The 27,216-nt window shown below is 47.0% G+C and overlaps 1 protein-coding gene across 1 annotated transcript in view; it reads right to left on the bottom strand.

The window, feature by feature from the left end:
• Positions 1-986: 986 nt before the first annotated feature.
• The window catches only part of LOC138765380 (uncharacterized), a 118,269-nt gene continuing 92,039 nt past the window's right edge, over positions 987-27,216 (bottom strand). The window contains exons 42-51 of the mRNA XM_069942421.1: positions 26,856-27,131; positions 24,219-24,482; positions 22,269-22,544; positions 20,049-20,312; positions 14,367-14,487; positions 13,380-13,429; positions 12,232-12,278; positions 10,220-10,258; positions 5,792-5,835; positions 987-4,086 (exon numbers count right to left, since the gene is read on the bottom strand). Coding sequence (XP_069798522.1) covers positions 4,083-4,086; positions 5,792-5,835; positions 10,220-10,258; positions 12,232-12,278; positions 13,380-13,429; positions 14,367-14,487; positions 20,049-20,312; positions 22,269-22,544; positions 24,219-24,482; positions 26,856-27,131 — 1,385 coding nt within the window. The 3' untranslated portion in view covers positions 987-4,082. The remainder of the gene's footprint in view (positions 4,087-5,791; positions 5,836-10,219; positions 10,259-12,231; positions 12,279-13,379; positions 13,430-14,366; positions 14,488-20,048; positions 20,313-22,268; positions 22,545-24,218; positions 24,483-26,855; positions 27,132-27,216) is intronic.

Below are 27,216 nucleotides of genomic sequence, written 5' to 3'. Positions count from 1 at the left end.
GCACAACTGGAGCGGATGAGATTTCCTGAACTCGTATGCTTGGTCTTTATGTGTAATACTATGTTATTAAGTAATACATTGTCCACCCCTCTATATCCACCCTGGAGAAACCCAACTTCATTTTATGGAAATTAACAAATTCTGATGTTTGCACCATTACTGTTTCGGTCTCTGTCTCCCCAGGTTTGCCCAAATTTTCCCCACTGATTTGTCAGGAAGTCCTTTTGGACCCCTGGCCCAGGTACGATGTACCCCTGCACCCCCCACCCCCATTAATGAAATAAAAGATAAAAACGCGTCATTAAATTGAAGTTAATAACACATCGTCTTCTTGAAATGTTCCAGAAAGAGCAATTAAAGGGCTAGGTTCGAATTTTAAATTTTTAATTGCCGACAATGTTTGAAAAACTTCCTTCCAAAATTTTTCTAGGGCAGCTCCAAGGAAGCACCACTCTCTTGACATTTATCACACCAAGTTTTTCGTCCAAATAAAACGAGACCATTTTAATGTAGACATATGTGCTCTGTGAACCAGTAACGTTGTGCATAAAGGGAGGTCGTGTTAATCACTATATATTTGATCCTGCTCTCACTGGGCACCTCGCGACTCCTCCCCCGTTCTTCCCCATGAAGGCTGTCATGTTGCAAGCCTGCCCCCAGTTCGAGTCCTGGTCAGTGTGACCGACCAACCCAGGGATGCTGTCCGTCTCTTGCTAATAAAAGCCTTCAGTCTTTGTTACGGGGTATGTTATATATAAATATGTTTGTGAAAGAGATAGATTGTGGGGGTTTTAGTGTGTGTCACTTCACAAACAAACACTTCACAAAAGAGATCTCATTTAAAATCCAAGAGCTTTGCAGAGACTGAGTCATCCAGGGTCCGAGTGCCTTTGCAAAGACAATGGTGCTACTTTAGGAGGTGATATGCCATAGACGTAGACCCGACAAGTGTTATACTAATACAGGGCTTTTATTAACAGACTCTTAGCCACCATTAAACTGGCCAGTGGGAAAGCATCTCCATCTGTGCTTCCAGTAGGGTGGAGCCATAGCCAATAGCAAGCAACTCCATACATGAGGAGCAGACAGTATAGTACACCACACCCCCCCCCCCCCACCATTACATCATCACAGGAAGAATCTTTAGAAGCCAGTGTAAATGGACTATTGACTTTCCAGCAACAGATGTTGTAAGTGAGGAAACAGGTTTGGTCAGTCTCAAAGGCAAGGACTTTGAACACAGTTTTGATGTAGGGAAGGGTTTTATTAATGGAACTGATGCAGAGCACAGGGAGGGAGGGAGACAAAAGATGAAACAGGATTTCTCTTTAAAAAGAAAGAGATAACTGAGTTCTGCAGTAGCTTTTGGAGGCTGCAACATGGCAAGCTTGATGAAAACCCAATTTTGAATATGGGTTGTGAATTCTGAGTTCAGCCTGTTCAAAATCCTTGTGGTCCTTACAAGAGAAAATGGCTGGCTAGAATGTTTCTTCCAAAATAAGGAAACAAGAGGGACTCTGTGGTGACCTGGAGGAAGAGGTTATCGTTTGGAAAGCCCATGATGAGGCAAGTTTCTTCAGCAAGACAGTGAAGTGGCTGATCGGAAGGAATCAGTTTGTGTCCAACAAGCAACAAATCTCTCTGAAACCTGACAAGAATCTTCCTGAGTGGTAACCATTTACCTTTAAGCACCAGATCCTGGTGAAGAATTGTTTATGTTAAGTTCTGTGCACAGTATAAGAATTGCCTGATGCCAGTGAACTTGGAGAAGTGAGAAGTGAATGATTGGACTGTGAATCAAAGGACTTTACTGAACATATACACATTACATACATGTGAGCTTAGAACTAGAAGGGGGTTAAGTTAATAGTAATGTTAAAAGTTGGAAAGGTATGTGGAAGAGAGGGGAATGGAGAGTTATGGGCAGAGTGTAAGTAGGTGGGACTAGAGGAGAGTACTTAGATTGGTGCAGACTAGAAGGGCCTGTTTCCGTGCTGTAATTGTTATATGATTATATAGATCCTGTTATGTTTTAAAAAAATTAAAAGCAACTTTTGTTTAAGTAACCATTTGTCTTGGTGAATTTCTATTGCTACTGGGTTTTGTGGTCCTCTGGGCTCTTAACAAAATTTTTATTTGCACCATTAATAAAAGATAATTCTACCTTGCCTGCAAGAAAAAAAAATCTCAGGGTTGTATGGGATGTACTCTGACAATAAATCTGAAATTCAAATCGGAATCTAAAAGGGCATATGACCTTATGAAGTGCGTCTGAACTCCCTCCTGAGTCTTTGCTCCCTGTGCCTTACAAACTCGTTCTTCTGTTCCAGAACCACGGTGTCCATGTCTCCTGTCACCTTCCTGTCAGCACTGGATAAAGGCAGGAGTTCTTGCCCTCAAGTGTCGAGGTGGATGCCCCAAAAACGATAACGAAGAGGCTATCTGGATCTGAGCGTGATGGGGAAAACCCCAAGGTTGTGGATGCTCTCGCGAATGGGCTCGGAACACCGGACAGAGGGTGGTGGGGGGGGGTGAGGCTTGATGTCGTCCCCTCCCAGCCGGATGAGACTCTGCCACATGCCAAATCCCATCTGTCACATGACCCAACCAGCGAATACCTCATCGGAAGTCGCATCACCTGCCTGTCAAAGTTGGACTCCGCCCGCCCATTGGTGCACACCTGACCATTGGCGCCTTCCATCCCTTGTGATAAGCTGGGCCAGTCCCTCCAGCTCACTCTACTACAAAGTCCACCATGTGCAACAGGTCTTTTGCTCTTCGACCCTGACACAAACCCTGTTCTACTCTTGACAACGCTGGAGGAGTTATTGGTAAAGTGTGTGCTAGATTGGGATTGGGGCTGTTGTATATTGTAGTAGTGTTGAAGATAGCATCTGAGCCGTGCCCATGTTAGACAAGGAATGGGGCATAGTGAATAGTAGTCCTTAGGTGTGATAAGTCTGTATAAATGCTTATATTGGTAATGGTTGTATCTGATGTGACTGGGTTATACAGTGTGTGTGTATAGGTGTCAGCAGTTCCTGGTATCAGTGGTGTTAAGCCTGCTGTGACTGGGTTATAATGTGTGTGTGGATGTAAGCAGTTCCTGGTATCGGTGGTGTTAAGCCCAATGTGACTGGGTTGTAGTGTGTGTGAGTGTAAACAGTTCCTGGTATCAGTCGTGTTAAGCCTGATGTGACTGGGTTGTACAATGTGTGTGTATGGGTGTAAGCAGTTCCTGGTAGTGATGGTGTTAAGCCCGATGTGACTGGGTTGTACAATGTGTGTGTGTGTGTGTGTGTGTGTGTGTGTGTGTATGTGGGTGTAAAGAGTTCCTAGTATTAGTGGTGTTAAGCCCGATGTGACTGGGTTGTAGTGTGTGAGTGTAAACAGTTCCTGGTATCAGTGGTGTTAAGCCCGATGTGACTGGGTTGTCCAGTGTGTGTGTGGGTATAAACAGTTCCTGGTATCGGTAGTGTAAAGCCTGATGTGACTGGGTTGTCCAGTGTGTGTGTATGGGTGTAAGCAGTTCTGGTATCAGTGGTGTTATGCATGATGTGACTGGGTTGTAGTGTGTGGTGTGATTGTGATTACCGGGGTGTGTTATGCCTGTAGTGATCTCTTTACATGTGTCCAGCCTGTGTTCAGATTCATTGCTCTTTGAACCCACTGAACTGGGTTCCCTTACAGCACACTGGCCGGGAAAGCAAAGATACGCCCCTTGGCGAATGAGACATGCAATATATTGGGTCATTAATGTCAGGGGCCACGGGGGCGGAGGAACAGTGGCAAGATGACCCAGACTGACTGAGAAACAAAGATTACTTCACCAACAATGATTGCAAGTTCTCCCGTGGGTTCAGAATGGAGTTGAGTACAGTGAGAGAGTCGAGGTGGTGGGAGGAGGGTGGGATTCGTTCATGGCATCATAATGTCACAGATAAGAGGACGCGACCGGCAGAATAACTGGGGGGGGGGGAACATGGTCAATAATTGTCACGGACGAATGCGAGGGAAGGTCATTTCCCTCAATGTAATTTGTGGTGGAGTTCACAAATCAACGAACACCTTCACCAATCGCGTTATCTGTGGGAGCAAAAAAGAACACATGAAAGTATGTTAAATAAACTTTGAAGGTCACCAAAGAAAATAAAAATATAGAATCAACGTTTTAGGCCTGAATAAAAAGGTGGGGGGGAGCATAGAAGGGTCAGTGGGAGGAGTGCAGGCCAACAGACAAGAGGGCGTCGCTGAACAGGGAGAGGATGGAAGGGTGAGAAGTGCTTGGTTGAGTGAGGTGGCTTTCAAATTAAAGAGATAGAGGAAAAGAGAAAGGGAGAGAGGGGGAAAGAGAAAGGGAGAGAGAGGAGGAAAGAGAAAGGGAGAGAGAGGGAAAGAGAAAGGAAGAGAGAAGGGGAAAGAGAAAGGGAGAGAGAGAGACTGAGGGAAAGAGAAAGGGAGAGAGAGTGACAGAGGGAAAGAGAAAGGGAGAGAGAGCGAGGCAGAGGGAAAGAGAAAGACAGAGCGAGACAGAAAGGGAGAGAGAGTGAGAGACAGAGGGAAAGAGAGAGAGAGTGACAGAGGGAAAGAGAAAGGGAGAAAGAGAGAGGCAGAGGGAAAGAGAGAGAGCGAGAGACAGAGGGAAATATGACATAATAATAGGGAAAGAGAGAAATAGGGTGGGGGTGCGAGGAATGCAGAGAGGTCGGGTTCTGTTTGGAGAGCGTCCAAACAGAATATGAGGTGCGGTTCCTCCCATTCACACGTGACCTCTCCCCAGCAGAGCATGAGGACATGGACATGGGGTGGGGAATTGATATGGGCGGCCACTGGGAGATCCATGCCATGACGACAGATGGAGCCGAGGTGCTCAATGAAGCGATCGCCCAGTCTCTCCAGCGTAGTGACCACAGCAGGAGCACCGGATGCCGTGGACCCCCTGCAGATTCCCAACTGCAGAGTTGCTTCACTTGCGAGGACAGTTTGGGGCCCCGAATGGTGGTGAAGGCGGTGGTGTGGGCGCAAATGGAGCATCTCCTGGCACACGGGTAGGCCCCACAAGCGGACTGTTGATGGGGAAGCAAGGAGTGGGTCACGGAAGGAGTGGCCCCTGTGGAAAGCTGAGAGGACCCAAGAGATGAGATTATGTCTGGTGGTGGAATAACATTGCAAGTGGTGGAAATAGTGGAGGATGCAATGTTGGATACTAACGCTGCTGGGTTAGAAGATCAGGACAAGGGGGATACGGTCTTTGTTGCGTCTGGGGGGGCGGAGAAGACATGGCCAAATATGCTGTTAATGGAAGACACTGCATGCGGAAAGGGCCAAGTTAATGGTGGGAGAGGGGAAGCCACTTTGTTTGAAGATGAAGAACATTGCAGTGATCTCACATGGAACACCTTACCCTGGGAGCAGATGCGATGGGGCAAGAAAGGAATGAAATCCATACAGGGGACGGGGCAAGATGAGGTGTTATTGAGGTCACTGGATGCGACAAAAGTTGATTGAGGCAAACACCAATAATTCAGTCCTTCACTCTATGAGATGCCCTGGAAGTGCGTGTTTCCAGGGACATTATACCGTCTGATGGGCTACACGTCTGGAGTTGACTAATTTCCTGCGTGTCTACGCCGCTCTCCAGTGCCAAACGCCTTACTTATCTGTCATCTAGTAATCGCAGTGTGACTCGGAAGCGGATGATGGTGTAAATTACCAGGATGGGACAACATTGTAAATATTTCAGTCAGAAATAACATTTTGGATCATTTGTCAAAGAGTTCTGCCTCGTTACCTCTTCAGACTACAGTAAATTGATCGATCTTCCACATACAGTCCCTGTTGAAGATGACAAGAACATGCAATAAACATATCGTCAGAGGCAGGCAATGGCGAAAGGGGATTGATAGGTGGAATAGAATTGTAAGGGAATTGTGATGTGGTCATTTACAGAGACTTGGCTGGGAAAAGGACAGGGCTGGAAGCCACGTGTTCCTGGGCTTGGATGTTTTAGGGGTGATGGAAGGGGGGGGCAGGTAAAATAGGTGATCGGGATGGATTGCTAACCAGGGAAAGATTCACAGCTCCACTCAAAGGGAACGTGCTGGAGGGAGCATTCACTGCGGCAATCCAGGCAGAGTTAAACGTGAGGAAAGGCATATTCACTCTGATGGAGTTACACTACAGGCTTCTGATTCACCACCGGGAGATCGAGGGACAGGTATTTAGACAAGTCATGGAAAAATGGGAGAGCAACATGGTTGAGGTAGTGGGTGACTTTAACATCACTTATACTAATCGAGGCAAGAAACTTAGATCGAAATAATATTTTTGCGGCGAACAAGAGGGTTTCTTGTAACTGTCCATAGATGGTCTAAGTAGGGGAGCCTGTTCTGGGTAATGAACCTGACCAGGGAACTGGCCTCTCTGTGGCAGAGCATCATGGGAACATTGTGTGATGAATGTCTGCCAAGCTGCCTGTCTCCCCTCTGGCGAGCCTTGCTGTACTAACATTGGCATTATCTCCACTGTTAAGGACACTTCCCTTGGATATAACTGTATATGCACATTGTCTTTCATTATTGTACCATGAGTTTCTGCTAATAAAACCCATGATTATTGTTTGACCACATCGTCTTGGTCCACTTCATCAACTGGCATTTCAATTTTATTAACAGAAATGGATGCAGCACTCAAGCCAGAGCAGCTGATAATCGACCAGTCTGCCCCGAGGGCCAGAGAAATTTTCAACCACTGGATTACTTGTTTCGATTACTACATGGCTCAAAACAACATGGTCAATGAGGCGATACAGTGGGGCCACCTGAACTCTCTGCTGGGTGAGGTCCCTTTCGCAGTAATGCAAGGAGCTACCGCTCTGACTATAGCCCGGGAACGTCTGACCGCTTACTATGCAGCGCCATGGAATGTGGTGCTTGCTCGACACCAGTTGCTGACTAGACGCCAGAAACCCGAGGAAAGTGATGCACTGGGCCTCGACTCACTGGCAAACGAATGTGATGTCAAGGCAGTCAATGTGCAACAACACCGCAATGCCTTGAAGCTGGATGCTTTTGTCAATGGGATTGACTCCAGTTACATCTGACAGAGGCTGCTGGAGACGGAGCCCTTAATCTACGACCAGGCAGTCACTCTAGCCAAAACACTGAGAAGTGCCATGCGTCCAGTGAAATGCTAGAAACTGAAAAGGAAACATCCAGGAGTGCTGGAAACCCAAAGGAAAGAAAAGGGCAAACTCCTGAAAAATGCTACTTCTGTGATAAGAGCTGGCACCCCAGACAGAAGTGCATGGCTCAATTTGCTACCTGCAACTATTGTGGGAAACTCGGCCACTTCGCTAAAGTGTATAAGACGAAAAGTACTCCCACTGATAAGAAGAAGAAGAGAAGCACCAGAAAATGCATCCTGGAGCTGCAGGAATGGAAGACAACTGTGAAAAGGGGGAATCTTCAGATGAGCAGGCTGAATCGACTTCAAGTGATGGCGAGGTGAGATCCTCTGTGATAGCTCAATTGACTCCAAAGCTTGGGGGATGTTATGGACTGGAATGGTCAACTATGAAGGGAAAGGTGAATGGTCAGACTCTTGATTGTCTAATAGACTTGGGGAGTACCGACAGCTACATCCACAAGAGAGTTGCCAGAGCTTTAAATTTGCGGAGATATCCAGAGAACCAAAAGATATCGATGGCTTGTAGTGAACTTACAAAATCTGTACGGGACAAGTGTAAAGTTACTCTAAATTTACAGGAACGTTGCCTGGCTGATATGTGGCTCTTTATTATGCCAGAGCTCTATGCCCCTGTGGTACTGGGGTTAGATATTCAATCTCAGATGAACAGTGTAGTGTTAAATTTTGGTGGGCTAAAAGAGATCCATAGCAGACTGTGCCACCCCAGAGTCACGAGATTCTTCCACTACATAAGGGCTAACAACCTTCCTTACTCTATGGAAGAACTCAGGAAACTGACTAAAAGCTGTCCTCTTTGCATGGACTGCAAACCGCAATACTTCAAAGCTCCAGAGCCCACTCTCATCAAGGCAACCCGACCTTTTGAGAGGATTAGCTTAGATATTAAAGGGCCGTTAACTTCCAACAACAAAAATGTATATTTCCTTACTGTAATTGACAAATATTCCTGGTTTCCCTTTGCGATACCCTGCCCTGATGTCTCGTCAGTGTCTGTCATTAAGTCACTTGACAGAATTTTCAGCATTTTTGGTTTTCCCAATTATATTCATACCAATAGAGGCTCAGCATTCATGAGCGCTGAACTGCAGTGAGCCCTGCTACGGAAGGGGATTTCCACCAGCCATACCTCAAGCTACAACCCGCAGGGCAATGGACAGGTTGAAAGGGCTAATAGTACAGACTGGAATACTGTTAATTTTGCTTTAAAAACACATGGTTACCCTGTTACCCGGTGGCAGGAGGTGCTGCCTGAGGCATTACCTTCTATTCGATCTTTATTGTGTACTGCAATAAATCAAACACCTCATGTTTGCCTTTCCTAGGAAATCAGGAACTGTGATGGACTGGCCAGCCTGTTTATCTGAGCCTGGAATCGTGCTACGCTCGAGCATGTCCAACCAGTTCATCTACTGCATACTAACCCCAACTATGCTCATGTTAAATTCCCAGATGGGAGTACTGACACTGTAGCTCTGAGATCTGGCCTCGCCTGGTTTGCTCCTTCCTCACACCCCTACTCAGAGTGAGCCTGAGAGGTTGGGTTCACTCCCCAGCCTGTACCCCTAGTAAGCTTTCAGATGGCCATGCTGAGCCTCCATTGCCTCATGCTAGCGATTCTGGAGCGGGTCCAGAAGCCAGTCCTTCCCACACTACAGACCCAGGAACTGTACCAGTTCCCAAGGTTGCAAAGAAGCCACCTGTTTTGAGACAAAGCACCAGAATTCGTAAACAACCTGACATATTCATAAAGCATCTGATTATATTTCGATTGCTTGCTAGATACTGGCGTATTTTGGCTGTTAGAGCATTCTCAAGACCAAGCATGGTATCCATGTATTGCTTGCTTCAGTCTTTCCTAGCAGCTGTCCTTTTGATTTTAACCCTTCTTCTGCCGGGGGGAGACTGTGGTAAATGTCTGCCAAGCTGCCTGTCTCCCCCCTCTAGTGAGCCTTGCTGTACTAATATTGGATGTGCATTATCTCCACTGTTAAGGACACTCCCCTTGGTCATAACTGTGTATGTATCTATTGTCTTTCATTATTGTACCATGAGTTCCTGCTAATAAAAACCATGATTATTGTTTGACCACATTGTCTTTGTCTACTTCATCAACTGGCACTTCACATTCATCACAATAACATGAGTTTTAAGATAGTTGTGAACAAGGATAAGACGGGATCTTGTGGGAACCTTGCTAAATTGGGGAGGGGAGAATTATTACATCATTTGGCAAGATCTACTGAGGGGATGGGAGAATTGGGAGGCAACTGTTATTGGACAAGTTCCCCAGCTCAAACGTGGGATTTGTTGAAAGATCAGCCGATCCAAGATCTGGACCGGAATGATCCAATCAGGAGGATGGTCAAAGATGGCGAGGTGAAGGAAATGGGGATGACAAGGGGGTGGGAGGTGGTGAATTTGATCAAAAATGCAGTATCAAGTCCATGTGAGGTTTTGAAAGCTGAACTCAAAGAATATCCAGGGAACGAGGGATACAGATGATACAGTGTCAGAAACGATTTTGTTTCAATCTGTTTGGTGATATGTATATATAGTTCTGTGTATAAGTGGCTGGCCCACCCACTGATGGCTTGATCCCCTGTAATCCCTCCCTCTGTGACCTGGGCATAAAGGTCAACCTTCTTGCCCCCTTCCATTCATTCAAACACATGGAGTTGGGCCAGCTGAAACCTAAACGTGTATTAAAGCCTATCGTTCCTCTCTCAGCCTTTGGAGTCATTGATAGTGCAATTCAAGGTAGACAGTATTGGGCACAGAAAACCTCATGGGCCAGAATGCACTGTTCTATGTTACAACGTCTTTACTCCATTCCACGTTGAGGTCAATAGACCCTTGGGCATTGAGTGGATTGGGAACATAGGGATCCAGGGCAAAGTGAACACGGGAGATGGAATCCTTCTTAATTGTTGGAGGAGACTCCAGTGGTCGAGCAGGTTACTCTAGGTTTTATTTCTACACAGCAACGGAATAAACAAAGTACTTCCCTTACCATATATGTGGAGTTGTCATCAGGAGGCAGTGTGGGTTTCTGTGGATGGAGCAACACAAAATGAACCAATGATACAAAGAACGCCTTCATCCATCTTACAACTGATTTCCCAGGGACCTACACTTCCTCAGGAGGTGGGGGCAAGACTACCTACCCCCATCTCGACAATATTTTACAGGACCACAATTAGGAGTATCCTGTCCAGCTGCCTCGCTGTGTGGACGGTAGCACCAAAGCACCAGACCAGGTTAATATAGAGGGTCATCAAAGCAGCCTTTTTGATGACGTTTGCCAGAAGCATGGCTTAAATAGGGCTGAAAGAATTATTGAGAACCTGGCACACAGGGCCTTTGACCAATAGCATCAGGAAGGAGGTACAGGAGGATCAAAATCAGGACAGCCAGGCTGGGGAATAGCTTCTTCCCACAGGCTGTGGAATTGGTGAACCACCTCCTGTCACCGAGTAAATCATCCCAAAATATTATATTTACCTTCATGGGCATTTATAATGTTGTGTGTGTGTGTGTGTGTGTGTGTGTGTACTGTGACAGAGTGAGTTTAGAGGTGATCTGGGAGGAATTGTTAGAGCAGTTTGCACACACACATTTTAAAACACAATTTTTGCGGGACTTTTGCAGTATGCTTTTTGCAGGAAGCAACAAAGTATCGACAGCAACTTGCCTGGGAAAGCATGTTATCTTTGCAGGCAGAGGAGAACAGTTTTGCTCTCAGAGAGGGAGGGTGCGAAACAGAGAGGAGAGACACAGAAATCAGTTCCAGAAGGACAAGCTGGAAAACCTTGTAAGGCTCCCTGGTCAAAGGAGGAGATTGGCAGTCTGAAAGGTGACCTGAAAGAAAGAGGATCATCTGGAGAACCCTGAAGGGGCAAGTTTCGTCAGTAAGACTGATTGAGAAGGAATCAGTTGTGGATGTCGTGGAAAAGGAATCTCTCTCTGAAAACCCCCAAGAACCCTCCTGAGTGGAACCATTTGCCTGGTTGAACTTTGTTAATGCTAACAAAACTTCTGTGCACAGTACAAGTGTGTGCGTGCAAACAGTGAGATTGGACTGTGATCCAAAGAACTTGTCTAATCTTAAATATACATAACACACACCTGCGTTTAGTATTAGAGGTGGGATTAAGTAGGTAAAGTAATAAGTTAAAGTTTAATTCTGTTTTCTTGTTCAAGTATAATTAAAAACAACTTTTGTTGAAATAACCCTGTGTTGTGGTGCATATCTATTCCTGCTGTTTTTGAGGTCCTCTGGACTCCATAACAGTACGTGTATGTGTGTGTATGCATGCACCGTGGTCAAGAGAAAGGCTGCTTCATCTGGTTCCACAAGTACAGTCAGATGATAATAAAGTTGAACTTGAAGAAGGTTCATGTTCATTATTGTCTTGAATGTCGCCCCATTTTGCCCACCGACCTGTTTTGCTTCAGAGATTTTTTTTAAAATTGAAATTATTTTAAGAATTTTATTGACATCATGGTAGAAGCCGATTGCGGAAGTGGAATGAATTGACCGGTGAACATTCCCACTCGGCGCGTCACTGGAGGCAAAGAACATTTTGGGCCTGGGCCCTTTGTCGAGGCCTGAGCAGAAAGCGGGCGGGCGCCTGAAATCAAAAGGCTGGGGGAGGAGGGAAGAAGGGGCAGGGGGGTGGAGGAGCGCAGGCCACAGATGGAGGTGGAGGGAGGGAGGCAAGAGGGAAAAGCAGAGGATGATCTCGGTGGCGGGGGGGGGGAAACCAGGTTATCTCCTCTACCACCTACAACCTGTGAGCCTGTCTTCCTCCCCCTGCCCCTTCTCCCCTCCCTCCTCTCCTCAACCCAGGCACCCGCTTGCCTTTTGCTTATACCTTGACTCAGGCCAGAATCGTGGGTTAACCTTTACTTCTTGGGTGACCAGCTGAGTTCCTCTATTGAACTCTAAGAGTTATTACCATTTATAAATTTTAAAAAATCTGAAACATGAATATCAAACCATATCAGTGCAAAATTACTAACATTAGTCCATTGGATATTTTCATACACCCCAGATGTGTTTTCATCGTCTGTGGGAAGTCAACACATTTAAAGTCACTTCATCAATGATATCAGAACAAGTTCTCCAATGCAGTATATGCCATTAAATTAATATGGTTCAAACTCCACTCTTCCCACTCGCCCTGTACATTTTGCCCATTAATCATTGAGGACCCCCCCCCCCCACCCCCACCCCCACCCTGCACACACCATCTTTCAGCTGCTCTCATTGGGAAGGAGGTACAGGATGAACCGCCACTGATGAACCTCCCCTCAACCCACCAAGACGCGACAATTTATTCAATAACCTTCCGTAAACATGTGTTTTGTCTGATTGTGTGTCTGGAGGTTTTGCATCGAGGACCGGAGAACGCTGTTTCATCAGGTTGTACTTGATCATAGATTGGACTTGATGAGCTTCTCCTGTTCTGCTGCTTGTAGTGTGCGGATTTATACAGGGCAGCAAAGACCTCGGGTGTGGGTGAGAAATGAGGGGGGAGATACAGTTCAATTGGCCGCAGAACGGCCAAGGTGGATCCTGGACCTGCAACACCTTGAAGGCGCCTACACGTCCTCAGGAGGCTGAGGTGGGCGAGTCTACCGGACTCCATCTGGATAACCTCTTACACGGGCATCATAGGGAGGGTTCTATCTGAGCGCATCGTTGTGTGGGATTGTAGCTGCAAAAGATCGGTCCTGACGTCTATACAGAGGATCGTGTAAACAGCCAAGAGGATCAGTGGTGTCTACCTTTCCTCTATTGAAGACATTTACTGCGAGAGCTGTGTAAATCGGTCTCAAGGAATAATAGACGTCAATTTTCATCCAGCGCCCTGTATCTTCAACCCTCTACCATCGGGAAGAAGGGACAGGAGCATCAAAATCAGGAACGGGGCTGGTGAATTGCGGGGGAAGGACCCACACAGGGCTGCGGGCTGCTGGAGACTTGCTCATAGCAACCAGGAGCCCAGGTCCATTCGGGAGGTCTCTTGCCACCCCTCATGAAATTGAAGATTTCAACTGCTCTCCCCCTTGTGATGAAGTTTGCTAACCCAATTCCAAGAGCTGTGGGAGGTGTTAGTATTTCTAAGGGAGGAGTATCGTTGGGGTGGCAGAAGGTTTTAACTCACAGTTTTCTCTGGCGGTGGTTTTCGTGTCACGTCTCCCCGGACTCTTCCCCCTGGGTGAAGAGAGATCGGCCTCAATCACCGTTCTGTCCAAGGTCTGATTCCACGCACACGGTTGCACGCAGAAACCCCACCTGGGGAAGGTCCAGCCATTCCTGGACGGTATTTCAGTATCTGAGTGTGGTTTTGGATGCCCACGTTCCTTGGAGCGCAGGTGGACGAGGGGTGATCTCAGAGCGGTAGACAAAGTCAGGCGGGGAATAGGTCGGGTGAACAGAGGGTCTGTTGCCAGGAGCAGAGAATCCATAGCAGGTGACACAAGTTTAAGGTAAAGGTAAACAGGAACCGGAGAGGTTTTTTTTTTAATGGAGGGTGGTTCGTGCATGGAACGGGCTGCTGGAGAAGGTATTGGGGAATTCAGAAAATATTTTGAAAAAACGGTTTTTCTCTTTCCAATTTTATTTTATCTGATTTTTCAACCTTCTATGAATGATTTAACCTTTATGGCTGGAATAGAATATGTATTATCAGTTTTAGAGATTTATTTATTGACTTCCTTTGAACAATTGTCAAAGGTTGTGAACTATTGTTCTAATCTGTTGAACCTTTCCCTGTAACTCAGTTCCTGAAGTCCGAGCAACATCTTAGTAAATCTGCTTTCTTTCTGTTTTATTGAGATCTTTCCTGTAATTTGGTGACCAAAACTGCACACAATACTCCACATTTGGCCTCACCCATCTCTTGTACATCTTTACCATAACATCCCAACTCCTGTACTCAATACTTTGATTTATGAAGGCCAAGGTGCCAAAAGGTCTCTCAGTGTGTTCCCTGAACAACGTGGGAAAAGTGTGACAGAAACATCAACCCGATTAGCTGACGAAACGTATGAAACCCAAATTGAGCTGCAAATTACCATTGTCGCCTGAGGACAACACCCTTGTCGTGTTTAATCAAAATGCAGGAAACATTTGAATGAAGTGCATTTACCTGTTCATATTACTCCTGACAAACCACACGACCAACCCGCAGACCATCGCAGCTCCACCAATAACCCCAATCGCGATGCCAGCTTTCGCCCCAGCCGACAAACCACCAGGAGAGAGTCGTTCTGAAAATGTGCATAAGGGAGCCATGTCACATCATGGGATGGAAGTAGAAGGGGAAGTAGGCTTGTTTCTGGGGAGGAGGAGGGGTGAACAAGTTCACAGGGCGGCGTCATTTATTGAGACATAACCAAGTGAAGGAGATTTTCCCAGCATCCCCCCCCCCCACCTCTGCTTCCCAGTTTCTTTCTCCTCCCCCACCTGAGTAGGACTAATGGCTTCAACTCAGTGGGTACTTGTCCCCTCTCCCTCTGTTCCCACTCACAGGTTAAAACCGTTCACCTATCGATCCCCTCCCCTTCTGTTCCTCTCTGCCCACCACTCGGGGGAACCACTCATCATCTGCCTTTCTTATCCATCTCCCTTCACCTGCAGTACTTCGTTGACCCGCCACCTTCCATCCCACCCTTCCCTCCCCCCCCCCCATCATAGAACAGGGCAGCGAAGAAATTGGCCCTTCTAGCCCGTGCCAAACTATTATTCGGCCTCATCCAACTGACATGCACGAGACTATGTCCCTCCACACCCCTTCCATCAATATGCCTGTCCAACCTTTTAAAGTGTTGAAATTGAGCCTGCTTTTATCCCTTCAGCTGGCAGCTCGTTCCACACTTCCTCCACTCCCTATGTCTAGTTTCCCCTGAGGTTCCCTGTAAACTTTTCCCCTTTGGTCCTCTGCTTTGTATCTCCCCCTCCCCCAACTCAGTGGGAACAGCCTGCTTGCATCCCCCAACAACGTCTCCTCACTGGCATCTGCCCGCTTCTCCCTCGTCGCTCTCCCCCACACTTATTTAATGTCCTGCAATGAGGTGACCAGAACTGTACACAATGCTCCAAGTATGATCCAACCCAGAGCTCGATTTGGCTGCAACATTACCAAATAGTACAGACCCTTCGGCCCATGACGTGGTGCAAACCTACGGGCACAATAATCTAATTTGGTCAACGTGAGCAAGTCGATCTCATCATTGGAATCATTTGGCAGAGCCTCTCCCTGCCGGTCTTCAAGAGTGAGAACTTTGACCCAGCATGGCTGACTGTGGATTGCCAGAGGTAACTTTTGATTCAACTCCAACTATTCCACCAAATGACACACTGTAGGTAATGTAGACCATGATGCCAACAACCAGGCTAAAACCATGTGTGTGAGAGAGTTAGTGAGTTGAACACCGTGGAAATGAACCCTTTACCCAAACCTCCCTGCTCACGACACCTTCCGCTTGCGGACTTCGGAAGGAGGTTAGGTGAACGTCGAGAGCTCAGCTGTGGAAAGGGTCAAGAGCTTCAACGTCCTGGGTGTCAGCATCTCAGAGGTGCTGACCTGGGGCCTCCATGGTCGACGCAACCATGAAGGAGGTTCGCCAGCGTCTAAATTTTGTGGGGCATCTGAACAGATTGGGTACGTCCCCGAAGACTCTCGAAAAATATCCAGGGAGAGCACTCTGGCTGGTTGCATCACTGTCAGATACGGAGGTGCCAATATTCAGAACAGGAAAAAAACTCCAGAGGGTTGAGAATTCGGCCTGTGACATCACAGGCACCAGACTTCACTACATCGAGGACATCTACAAGAGACGGTGTCTCAAGGAAGCAGCTTCTATCGTCCAGGACCATCACTACCCAGGCTGTGCCCTCTTCACTCTGTTACCATCGGGAAGGAGGTCCAGGATTCTGAAGACGAGCCCCCAGTGGCACAAGGATAGTTTCTTCAACCCCCCCCGCCCCCCCCCCACCGCCATCAGATTCCTGAACGGACAACGAACCCCAGACACGGCCTCACTTTGACTTTTTGTGGTCTATATTTATTTATTGTTGGAAGGTGGTTTATAGAAATGCACTGCTGCAACAATAAATTTTGTGACTTACTCCTGACAATAAATTCTAATTCTAGTCTTGTCTTCCAGCCATCTGTGTTTTAATATAAAAGTTAAAGGTTCCATTACTATCACATTTAGAATGTAACGTACATGAAATTCATTAACTTTTGTCAACCATAAGGCAAACAGTGAGTCTCCACTTTGTCCAGCGCCCCTCCCAGAAACCTACAGCACCTGGTGTTCCTTGACGGTCTCCCCTCCAAGGACTGACCAGACGCGAGCCCTGCTTTGCTGCCGGGATCAGACAATCCAGGATATTTGAAGCCCTCATTAATAGAGGTCGACAAGATTATAAAGAGGCAATAGATAGGGTGGACGGCCAGGACGGGAGTAGCAAACACCAGAGAGTGACTGTATAGTGGAACATTTAGGGGAGATGTCGGGGGGAGTTGAGGGGGCCTGGAATGCCTTGGGTGGTGGTGATGGAAGCTGGGACACGATTAAGGGCATTTAAGGGACTCTGAGATAGGATGACAGGAAAATAGAGTGTCATGAGGTAGGTAGGGTTTTGTTTTGATTTGGGTCTATGTAGGATGGCAAAACTTTGAAGGCTGCAGGGCCTTTACTGGGCTGCAATGTTCTATTTTCTACATAGAACTGTGTTGTTAGCATGCCCCCCCCCCCCCCCAGCCTTGCCACCCAGTGTTTCCCAGATCTCCCCTCGGGACGGGGAAAAGATTCTTCCATCTTCTTCTCCAAATCTCTGATCCCTTTCCTTTAACCCCACACCCGTCCACTGAGAGGCAAGGATTTGCCTGAATTATTACTTGTGATGAATTGTAAATGATGCAGCCAGGTCCTCTGGGTGGTTTCTCATTAGCAAGGAGAGCACATACTGAATGTGGCCAGAAATACCTTCAGTTAATGATGAACAAATAAATCGGAGGAACCATGCCTCATCTTCCATCTGGGCACCTTCCAACCGGAGGGCATTAACACCGACCTCTCCGGGTCCCCCCACCCCCATCCATCGCCTATCTCTCCTTTCCTCCCACGCGACCTCTCTCTTTCCTTTCCCCCTCTAACTCCCTCCAGAACTGCGTGGTGGGCGCCAGCGGTCGAGGTTGGGGTTCGAATCTGGCGCCGTCCGCAAGGAGTTGGCGTGCTCTCCCCGCCTCTGCGTGAGTTTCCTCTTGGGACTCCAGTTACCTCCCACTCTTCCAAAAAACACACCAGGGTGGGGGGGGGGGCTTGTTGGAGGTTAATTGGGCGGCACAGGCTCATGACAGAAATACCATGCTGTATGTCTACATTTTTTAAATCAAATTCGCCGATCAATTCTCCACTCCTTTCCTCCAGTCCGTGTCCATTCATTGCCTGTTGGCCTGGGCTCCACCCCCTTCCACTTCTTCCCTCCTCCTCCTCCCCTGGGCTTTTAATTCAGGCTCTCTAAGATGATTTGCAGGATAACGAGGATTTTGCTTCCTGAACACTTTGGGGTGTATTTTATGGATTTTCACCTTAAAATTTTCCTATCACGTACTGTTTTGTATCTACGATCTATTTTTAAAATTCTTGTCATATTTTAAGTCGGCTTCAAGCACGTCAAACCACATTGCCATTTAAAATTCATTTCCTGTGTCCGCACTTGGACATCTTCCCGACTGATCTCGGTGCGGTCGATGACGGATGCGATGAAAGGTTTCACTGGGACATTCCGACCAGGGAAAAGTGGTATCAGGGAAAAGTGGTATCAGGGTGACTGGAATCCCTCAACACCAGCCGACTATTATAGGACAGTGAGAGGAGAGGCATCAGATGCTGAGTACAAACGAAAATCAGTGGCAAAACTTTTTTTTAGGACAGCTGGACTGATGGAATGTGTCAGCGTCATTAAACATGGTAAATTCAATAAAAGTTCATTTAATGTTTATCCAACTTCCTACGTGATGCAGCAAATCTGAAATTATATTTGTGTTCAGCTTGAAGTTGTTGATCATAATCCCCAACTTGTTTTCAGGAAGCAAAACTGGTGAAAGAAGTTGTTGTCTAGTGTTATCATTGAAAAGTTTTTTTCCAGGAGCAATATTTAACCATCCTGGTCAATTTCAAAAATCACTATTCCTAATTGCAGTTTTGATTATGTTTTTATTAGTTTGTACAGTCATTGTCGTGGGGATTTTGGAAGGTTACGTGATCTCTCCATAGAACAATTACATAACAGAAACAGGACACTTTGGCCCCTCTAATCCATGCAGAACCACTTTTTCTTGTCTAGACAGACTGACCTGCATTCAATCTACAGCCTCCATCTGGAACTTGGTGGGAATGTGGGTTGAGGAGGGTCACGTGACCTCTCCGTCTGGAGCCTGGTGGGAATGTGGACTATGGAGTATCATTTATAAGCACAGAAACAGGCCATTTTGGTCCACAAGCCCACTCCGGCCAATTTACACCCGATTAATCTACAACCCCAGTACTTTATGAATGGTAGGAGGAAACTGGAGTCCCCGGGGAAAACTCACACAGATATGGGAGAACGTACAAACTCCTTACAGACAGTATGAGATTCGAACCCCGGTCCTGATCGCTGGCGTTGTAACGCCGTTGTGCTAACCGCTACACCAACCAGGCCACCCGGGTCATGTGGCCTCTCCGTCTGGAAACTGGTCACCTCACCTGCCAATCAAGGTCAAGCCCTGCCCTCAGATCAATGCGCACACCTGGTCATTGGCCCTTTGAATTGCTTCATCGATACCTGGGTCAGACTCTCCAGCCAATGGCATGATGATCCCCACCACGTGAGGACCATCTGCTTCTGGGACTAACCCTAGCCCTACTTAGAGATAGCAAGGGGGGTGGACAGCGAATGTTGTAACTTGATAGTAAAGCTTTATATCCTAGAGTGGTTGTAGGATCATGTGTGTATGCACGTGTCTTCTATCCCTGTGGCGATTCCCCTACATGTGAAAGCAGCCATTACCTCCCTCCATCTAGAACCTACCCCTGTGATGGCAGGAGATGCTCCGCTTGCTCCCACATCTCCTCCCTCACCACCATTCACCACCCCAAACAGTCCTCCTGAGCGAAGCTACACTTCACCTGTGAATCTGCAAGGGGTCATCAACAGCATCCGGTGCTCCCGCTGTGGGCTCCTCTATGCCAGAGAGAATGGGCGCGCAGACTGGGAAATTGTTTCATGGAGCACCTTGGATCCGCCCACCGCAATTGCACAGATCTTCCATTTCAATTTTCTGCCCATTCCCTTGGGGACAGGTCTATCCATGGTCTCATGCACGACCACCCACAAATTGGAGGAACAACACCTCATCTTCTGACTGGCTAATGTCCAACTGGTTTGCATTAATAGCGACTTCTCTGGCCTTTGTTAAACTCCCCCACCCCTTCTTCCTCCAATCGCCTTTCCCCATCTCCGCCTCTCCATTTGCACAATCATGACCAATTCTTTATCTTGTCCCTTATCAGAACCGATTAACACCTTTTGTCTGAATTCTGAGATTTCCTGCTTCTGGCTTATTCTGCTTATTCCTTGGAGACGGGCTCAGGCCCAACACGTCGGTAATATATCTTTGTCTCCTATGGATGCTACAAAGACCGGTTGAGTTCCCACAGCACTTCCCTGTTCAACCAGCTTGTGTTCGGGTTTGTAGCCCATTGGGGCCCATTGAACTGGTTTTACACAAACACACAACCATCGAGAACAGAAAACAGAGAAACATATTACCTACCGACCACATTTATTTGCACAGTTGAGGCGCTGTACCTCTTTGTCAGATTGTTAAAGGCCAAACAGGTATAATTCCCCATGTCCCCGATAGAAACATTAGGTAGGAGAAGGTCCTGTCCAGATTTTTGAAGGGACACACCATCATAATACCATTGCAGGCCAGCGAGTGGGTTAGAGACAGCGGAACACGTGAGAGTGATGTTGCTTCCAGCACCGTGAACAGGGGTGGCAGGGTTAGTGGTGATATTCGGATGTTCTGGTCCGTCTAAAACAAAAGAACAAAAAGGGGATTGCAGGAATGGGAAACAAAGGTGAGAGTCATGCAGGAGAAGGGGAGCGAGAGGGGCCCATCACCACAGTAAACGTGAACAAAGTGGTTTCCTGCACACGGATTCCTGCGTTAAAACCGACGTGTATCGTCGCACCATCCAGGCGAGAGTTGCAGCCAATTTCCAGTCATTAACACCATGAAATCTCTCTTCACCCCAACCTCAAGCTCAGAGCTCAGCGGTGCACGTGGGAATCAATTCATTGCAACCTGTGGTTGGCAGCTTATATGGAGTTTGGGGACAGAGGCATTGTGGACAGTGAAGGAGGTTTTCTAAGTATGCAGAGGGATCTGGACCAGCTGGAGAAATGGTCCGAAAATGGCAGGTGGAATTTAATGCAGACAAGTGTGAAGTGTTTGTATATTGGAAAGACAAATCAAGGTGGAACATGCACAGTGAACAGTTGGGCACTGAGGAGTGCAGTAAAGCAGAGGGGAATACAGATACATAATTCCCTGAAAGTGGCATCACAGGTGGACAGGGTTGAGAAGAGTGCTTTTGCCATATTGGCCTTCATATTGAATACAGGTGTTGGGATGTTATGGTAAAATACTCTAGTGTGGCCTCACCAGTACCTTGAACAGTTGTAGTATTACCTCCCTGCTGCTAAATTCAATCCCTCCAGCAATGAAGGCCAATGTTCCATTTCCCTTCTTGATAGCCTGCTCACCATTGTTTTGCAATTCATGCACAAGTACTCCCAAGTCCCTCTGCATGGCAGCATGTGAAAATCATTCCAATTTAAATAATATACTGATCTCCCATTTTCCCTTCCAAAATGAATAACCTCACATTTGTTCTCCATCTGCCAGACCCTTGCCCACTCACCTATCCTATCCATATCTCCCTCCAGACTCTCTGTAATCTCTGCACAATTTGCTTTTCCACTCAATTGAGCGTCATGGGCAAACTTGGATACATGCCCCCCTGACCCATCTTTCAGCTCATTTTTGAATACTGTGAACATTTGGGAGGTCAGCACTGACCTCTGCACCCCCTTCCCACTCGCCATTACCAACCAGCTATAGCAACTGAACTCTTCTCAGAGTTTGTGATTGGTTCCACGCCGAGGAAGACATTCGACAACTCACCTCAACACCCTAATCTGTAAAAGTCTTTGTGAGGATCACACACAAATTAAGATTTTGGAGTTGTCAATTTTATATTTGATGGGAAATACAGATCTCCCTGAGGAAAGAAATTGTAACTGAATGGTGAGGAAAAGCAGGGGTAGATACATCACAGGTTGGTGCACGCAAGTCAACGCCAATGTTATTACAAGTTCTGCTCCGTGCCAATTACCCCACCCCCCCCCCCCACTGGTGTAGGGGATGGGGGAGTTTGTCTAATGTCATCAACCAGGAATTACCTCCCATAAAATTCATATCCTATTGGGTCCCAGGATCTTGCCATCACCAGGCAATGCCAGTGTTCAATGTGCACCCCTCAAAATATCTCTGACCCAAGGTCAAAGATTCTTCGTCTTAGGTTGGGCCTGGAGTCACTTATTGGACAAGGCGGGATAGAGGGCACAAATCCTGTTCCTGTGACCCACAGCCTTTCCAACAATGAACCAGGTTACTGGCCACCGTCACTAAACTGGCCTTTGAATTAAATTTTCAGTTGGAAATGTGGATCTCACATCCCACAAATGCCAAGATAAATTTGAACAGGCCTCGATTTCATTGCCTTGTGCACCGATGGAGTGTGGTTATCACGGAGCCCTTGTAGAACATTCCAGCACAGCGAACGTTAGGGCATTATAACCATCCCCCCAACCTGTACGGCAACCTTGAGGGATGTATAGATTTGGACCCCCACCCTTCATGGTATCCATGCCAAGCAGGACTGGTAATACACTGGGGGCTCTAACGATTTTGCTGGCCACTTACAGTAAACCGTGAGATGAAATGGGTCGCTTATCTCCATGTTTATCACGTTCTGTGCGATGCAAGTGAATGGTCCATATGTCCGTAACACCTCATGAATAGTGAGCGTGCTGTTATCAGCACTCAGTTGAAGCCATCTGGTGGCATATACCATGATATTGTGTTCTCGCCAATAGAAGGAGATCTCCTTGCCTGCCGCGGAGCACGTCAAAGTGACCGTGTCATTGTGCTCTATTAGGCTGCTGTCATTGGAGTTAATGGTGACGATGGTTACAGGTTCTGTCAAAACACAGGAGGTTGGTTAGTGCCCAAAAACGAAGATAAAAATCTGGAAGAGATAGACCCAGGTTGAATGAAAGATGAATTGGAGCAGCCATTCTCAATGGGGGTCTTACAACCCCCTTGGGGGTGGGGCCACAGTGCATTTTAATGTGTTCATGCTTGTTTTCCCTTAATGTTCCCAAATTGTGTACAAATAATTGAGCTTGAAGAATCTCTGGTGAGCCCATCCTTAAAGAATGGTGTTCAGTTCTGGTCACATCAGTATAGGAAGGATGTGGAGGCTGGGGAGAGGGGGCAGGGGAGATTCACCAGGATGCTGCCTGGATTGGGAAACAAGTCTTGTGAGGCAAGGTTAGCAGAGCTGGGACTTCTCTCCTTGGAGTGGAGACTTGATCGAGTTGACAAAATTCTGAGAGGTGTCGATAAGGTGGACAGTTGCAGCTTTTTTCACAGGGCGGGAATAGTACAGACCAGAGGTTGTGTGCACGAAGTGCAGGGAGGGTTTAGGGGAGACATCAGGGGTACATTTTCTTGACACAGAGAGTTGTGGGGGCCTGGAATGCCTTGCCAGGGGTGGTGGTGGAGGCTGGAATATTAGGGGCATTTAAAAGCACATGGATGGAAGATAAGTAGAGGTTACAAGATAAGGAGGATTTAGTACATTTTCTTAAGAAATATATGGGTCAGCATAATATCGAGGGCTGAAGGGCCTGTATTGTGCTGTAGAGTTCTATATTCTACATATGTTCATGGTTTCTCCTTTAGTAAATGTTAAATAAGAACGACTTCTTGTGTTCTGGAATCAGTAACCCGCAGTTCTTATGGACAGAATTAAAGTCCTGTTTTCACCTCATGTAACAAAAATATCCTAGATTCAGTCAGTCTGAGAGACGTGCGGTGGAAACCAACAATCACCGAGTCCTTGAAGGGTGGGAGAAACTGGAGCCCTCAGAGGAGACCCACCAGACATGAGGAGAACATGCATCACCTTGTTGAGCACTTTGGCTCTGTCCGCCTCAGTGACACGGACGTCCCAGTGGCCAACCCACTTCAATTCCACATCCCATTCCCTTGCTGACATGTCTGACCCTAGTCCCATGCACAGCCAGACTGAGCCCACCCGCATTTCGGAGGAACCAATTCTGTCTGGGCACCCTCCAACTGGATGCATTAGCATCATTTTCTCTGATTCGCATTAAGCAGCTCCCCGTGCTTCTTTGTTCCCCTGTGCCTTCCATCTAGGGGTAAAGCATAAAGGACAATGGACACCGACGTTGATGTAAAAACACGGAGCTGGAGAACATCAGCAGGTCAAACAATGTCCTTTATATAGCAAAAATAACTAACAGTTCGGGCTTGAGTCATCTACCTTCTTCCTCCCATCGCCTTTCCCTATCTCGGTCTAGCCATTTGCATAAATGTGATCAATTCTTATCTCATCCCTTATCAGAGCCAATTAACCCCTTTTGCTGGTCTGGACTTATCCCCCATTGTCTGAATTCTGAGATTTATCTTTGACTCCTATGGACGCTGCAAAGACCGGTTGAGTTCCCACAGCACTTCCGTGTTCCATCAGCTTGTGTTCAGGTTCGTAGCCCATTGGGACCAGTTGATCTGGTTTTACACAAACACAGTCATCGAGAACAGAAGACAGAGAAACATATTACCTACCAACCACATTTATTTGCACAGTTGAGGCGCTGTACCTCTTCGTCAGATTGTTAAAGGCCAAACAGGTATAATTCCCCATGTCCCCGATAGAAACATTAGGTAGGAGTAGGTCCTTCCCAGATTTTTGAAGGGACACACCATCATAATACCAATGCAGGCCAGCGAGTGGGTTAGAGACAGCGGAACATGTGAGAGTGATGTTGCTTCCAGCACCGTGAACGGGGGTGGCAGGGTTAGTGGTGATATTCAGATTTTCCGGTCCATCTAAAACAAAAGCACAAATAGCGGATTGCAGGAATGGGAAACGTAGCTGAGAACTGTGTGGGAGAAGGGGAGCCAGAGGGGCCTATCATCATGGAAAGTGCGAACAAAGTGGTTTACTGTACACGGATTCCTGCATTAAAACTGACGTGCATTGTCGCACCATCCAGGCGAGAGTTGCAGCCAATTTCTGGTCATTAACACCATGAAATCTCTCTCCACCCCAGCCTCGAGCTCAGAGCTCAACGGTGCACGTGAGAATCAATTCATTTCAGCCTGTGGTTGGCAGCTTATATGGAGTTTTTGGGGACAGTGGTGTTGTGGACAGCGAAGAAGGTTTTCTAAGCTCACAGAGGGATCTGGACCAACTGGAAATATGGGCTGCAAAATGACAGAGGGAATTTAATGCAGGCAAGTGTGAGGTATTTTCATTTTGGAAGAACAAACCAAAGTAGAACACATAACGGTGAACGGTCGGGCACTGAGAAGTGCAGTAGAACAGAAGGGTCTGGGAATACAGGTGCATAACTTCCTGAAAGTGGCGTCACAGGTCGATAGGATGGTGAAGAGAGCTTTTTCCATATTGACCTTCATATTGAATATAGGAGTTGGGATATTATGGTAAAACACTCCAGATGTGGCCTCGCCAGTACTTTGTGCAGTTGTGGCATAACCCCCTTCTCCTAAATTCAATCCTTCCACCAATGAAGGCCAACGTTCCCCTTCTAGATAGCCTGCTCAGCCACACACCATCCTACAATGAATGTACAAGTCCTTCTGCACAGCAGCACATTGCAATTGCTTTCCATTTACATTATATTCTGATGAAAACAAGACGTGGGTGTCGCTGTGCACCAGTCATTGAAAGTGGGCATTCAGGTACGGCAGGCAGCGAGGTACGTTGGCATTCACAGCAAGAGGATTTGAGTACAGGAGCAGAGAGTTTCCTCTGAGGCCATTCAGGGCCTTGGTGAGACCACACCTGGAGTATTGTGTACAGTTTTGGTCTCCTTACCTGAGGAAAGTCACCCTGGCAATAGAGGGAGTGCAATGAAGGTTCACTAGATTGCTTTCAGGACGGCAGGACTTCAATATGAAGAAAGGCTGGATGGACTAGGCTTGCACTCGCTGGAATTTAGAAGACTGAGGGGGGCATCTTATAGAAACATAAAATTCTTAAGGGATTTGACCAGGCTGGACGTAGGAAGGTTGATCCTGGTGAGCGGGAAAACCGAAATCAGGGGTCACTGTTTAAGGATAAGGGGAACTCCTTTCGGACTGAGATGAGAATTTTTTTTTTCAGAGAGTGGTGAATCTGTGGAATTCTTTGCCATAGTAAGTATTTGAAGCCGATTCTTTATCTATATTAATGGAGTTAGATTTGCTCTTTGTGGATGGGATCAGGGGGTCTGGGGAGAAGGCAGGTACTGGGGAATGATCAAAATGAATGGTGGTGTTGGCTTGAAGAGCCAAATGGCCTAGACCTGCATCTAATTTCTATGTTTCTAACCTCACATTTGCCAACTTTGTACTCCAACTGGCCTTTTGATTAATTTTTCCAGTTGGATTTGTCAAACTTATATCCCACAACTGCCAAGGTCGATTCGAACAGGCCTCACTTTCAAGGGTCCATTTCCTCATGCCTCGGTGGAGTGTGGTTATCACTGGGCCCTTGTAGAACATTCCAGCTCAGTACAGGCCCTTCGACCCTCGATGGTGTACCGACCCATATATTCCTACCTCAGAACCCTTGATGTTTTTTTCACCCATTTGCCTAAGAGTCTCTTGAACGCACCTAATGTTCCAGCCTCCACCACCATCGCTGGCCAGGCCCCAGCAACTTCCTGTGTAAAAACCTTACTCCTGATATCTCCCCTAAACTTTCTTCCTTTCACTCTGTAAACAGGTCCTGTGGTGATTGCCATTCCTACCCTGGGAAAAAGGTGCTAGCTGTCCACCCTGTCTATGCCTCTCAGAATCTTGTCAACCCCTATCAAGTCTCCTCTCATCCTTCTACGCTCCAAAGAGAAACGTCCCAGCTCTTCAAACCTTGCCTCATAAGACATCTTTTCCAATCCTGGCAACATCCAGGTGAATCTCCTCTGCCCCCTCCCATAACCACCACATTCTTCCTGTCACGAGGTGACGAGAACTGAAAGTGCGGTCTCACCACAGAGTTGCAAAAAGACCTCATGATTTTTGAAATCCATTCCCTTACTCATGAACCGCAGCGAACCCTAGGGCTGTTTAACCATCCCTCCAAGCTGTGGGCCACTTTCAGGGACATGTAGCTTTGGACCCCCACCCTTCCTGACATCTCCGCCGAGCAGGACTGGTAATAAACTGAAGGGATTAAAGATATTGCCAGCCACTTACAGTAAACCGTGAGATGAAATGGGTCGCTTGTCTCCATGTTTATCACATTCTGTGCGACGCAGGTGAATGGTCCATCTGTCAGTAAGACCTGATGAATAGTGAGCGTGCTGTTATCACCATTCAGTCGAAGCCACCTGGTTTCATATACCATGATATTGTGTTCACGCCAATAGTAGGAGATCTCCGTGCCTGCTGCGGAGCACGTCAAAGTGACCGTGTCGTTGTACTCTATTAGGCTGCTGTCATTGGAGTTAATGGTGACGTTGGATACAGGTTCTGTCAAAGCATGGCAGGTTAGTTAGTGCCCAAAAATGAAGAAAAAATATCTGGAAGAGATATATTCAATGAAAGACGTATTGGA

This window comes from Narcine bancroftii, chromosome 5, assembly GCF_036971445.1.
Source record: "Narcine bancroftii isolate sNarBan1 chromosome 5, sNarBan1.hap1, whole genome shotgun sequence".
NCBI lineage: Eukaryota > Metazoa > Chordata > Chondrichthyes > Torpediniformes > Narcinidae > Narcine > Narcine bancroftii.
Note: the sequence above shows the minus strand (reverse complement) of the source record. Positions and strands in the feature narration are given on the sequence as shown.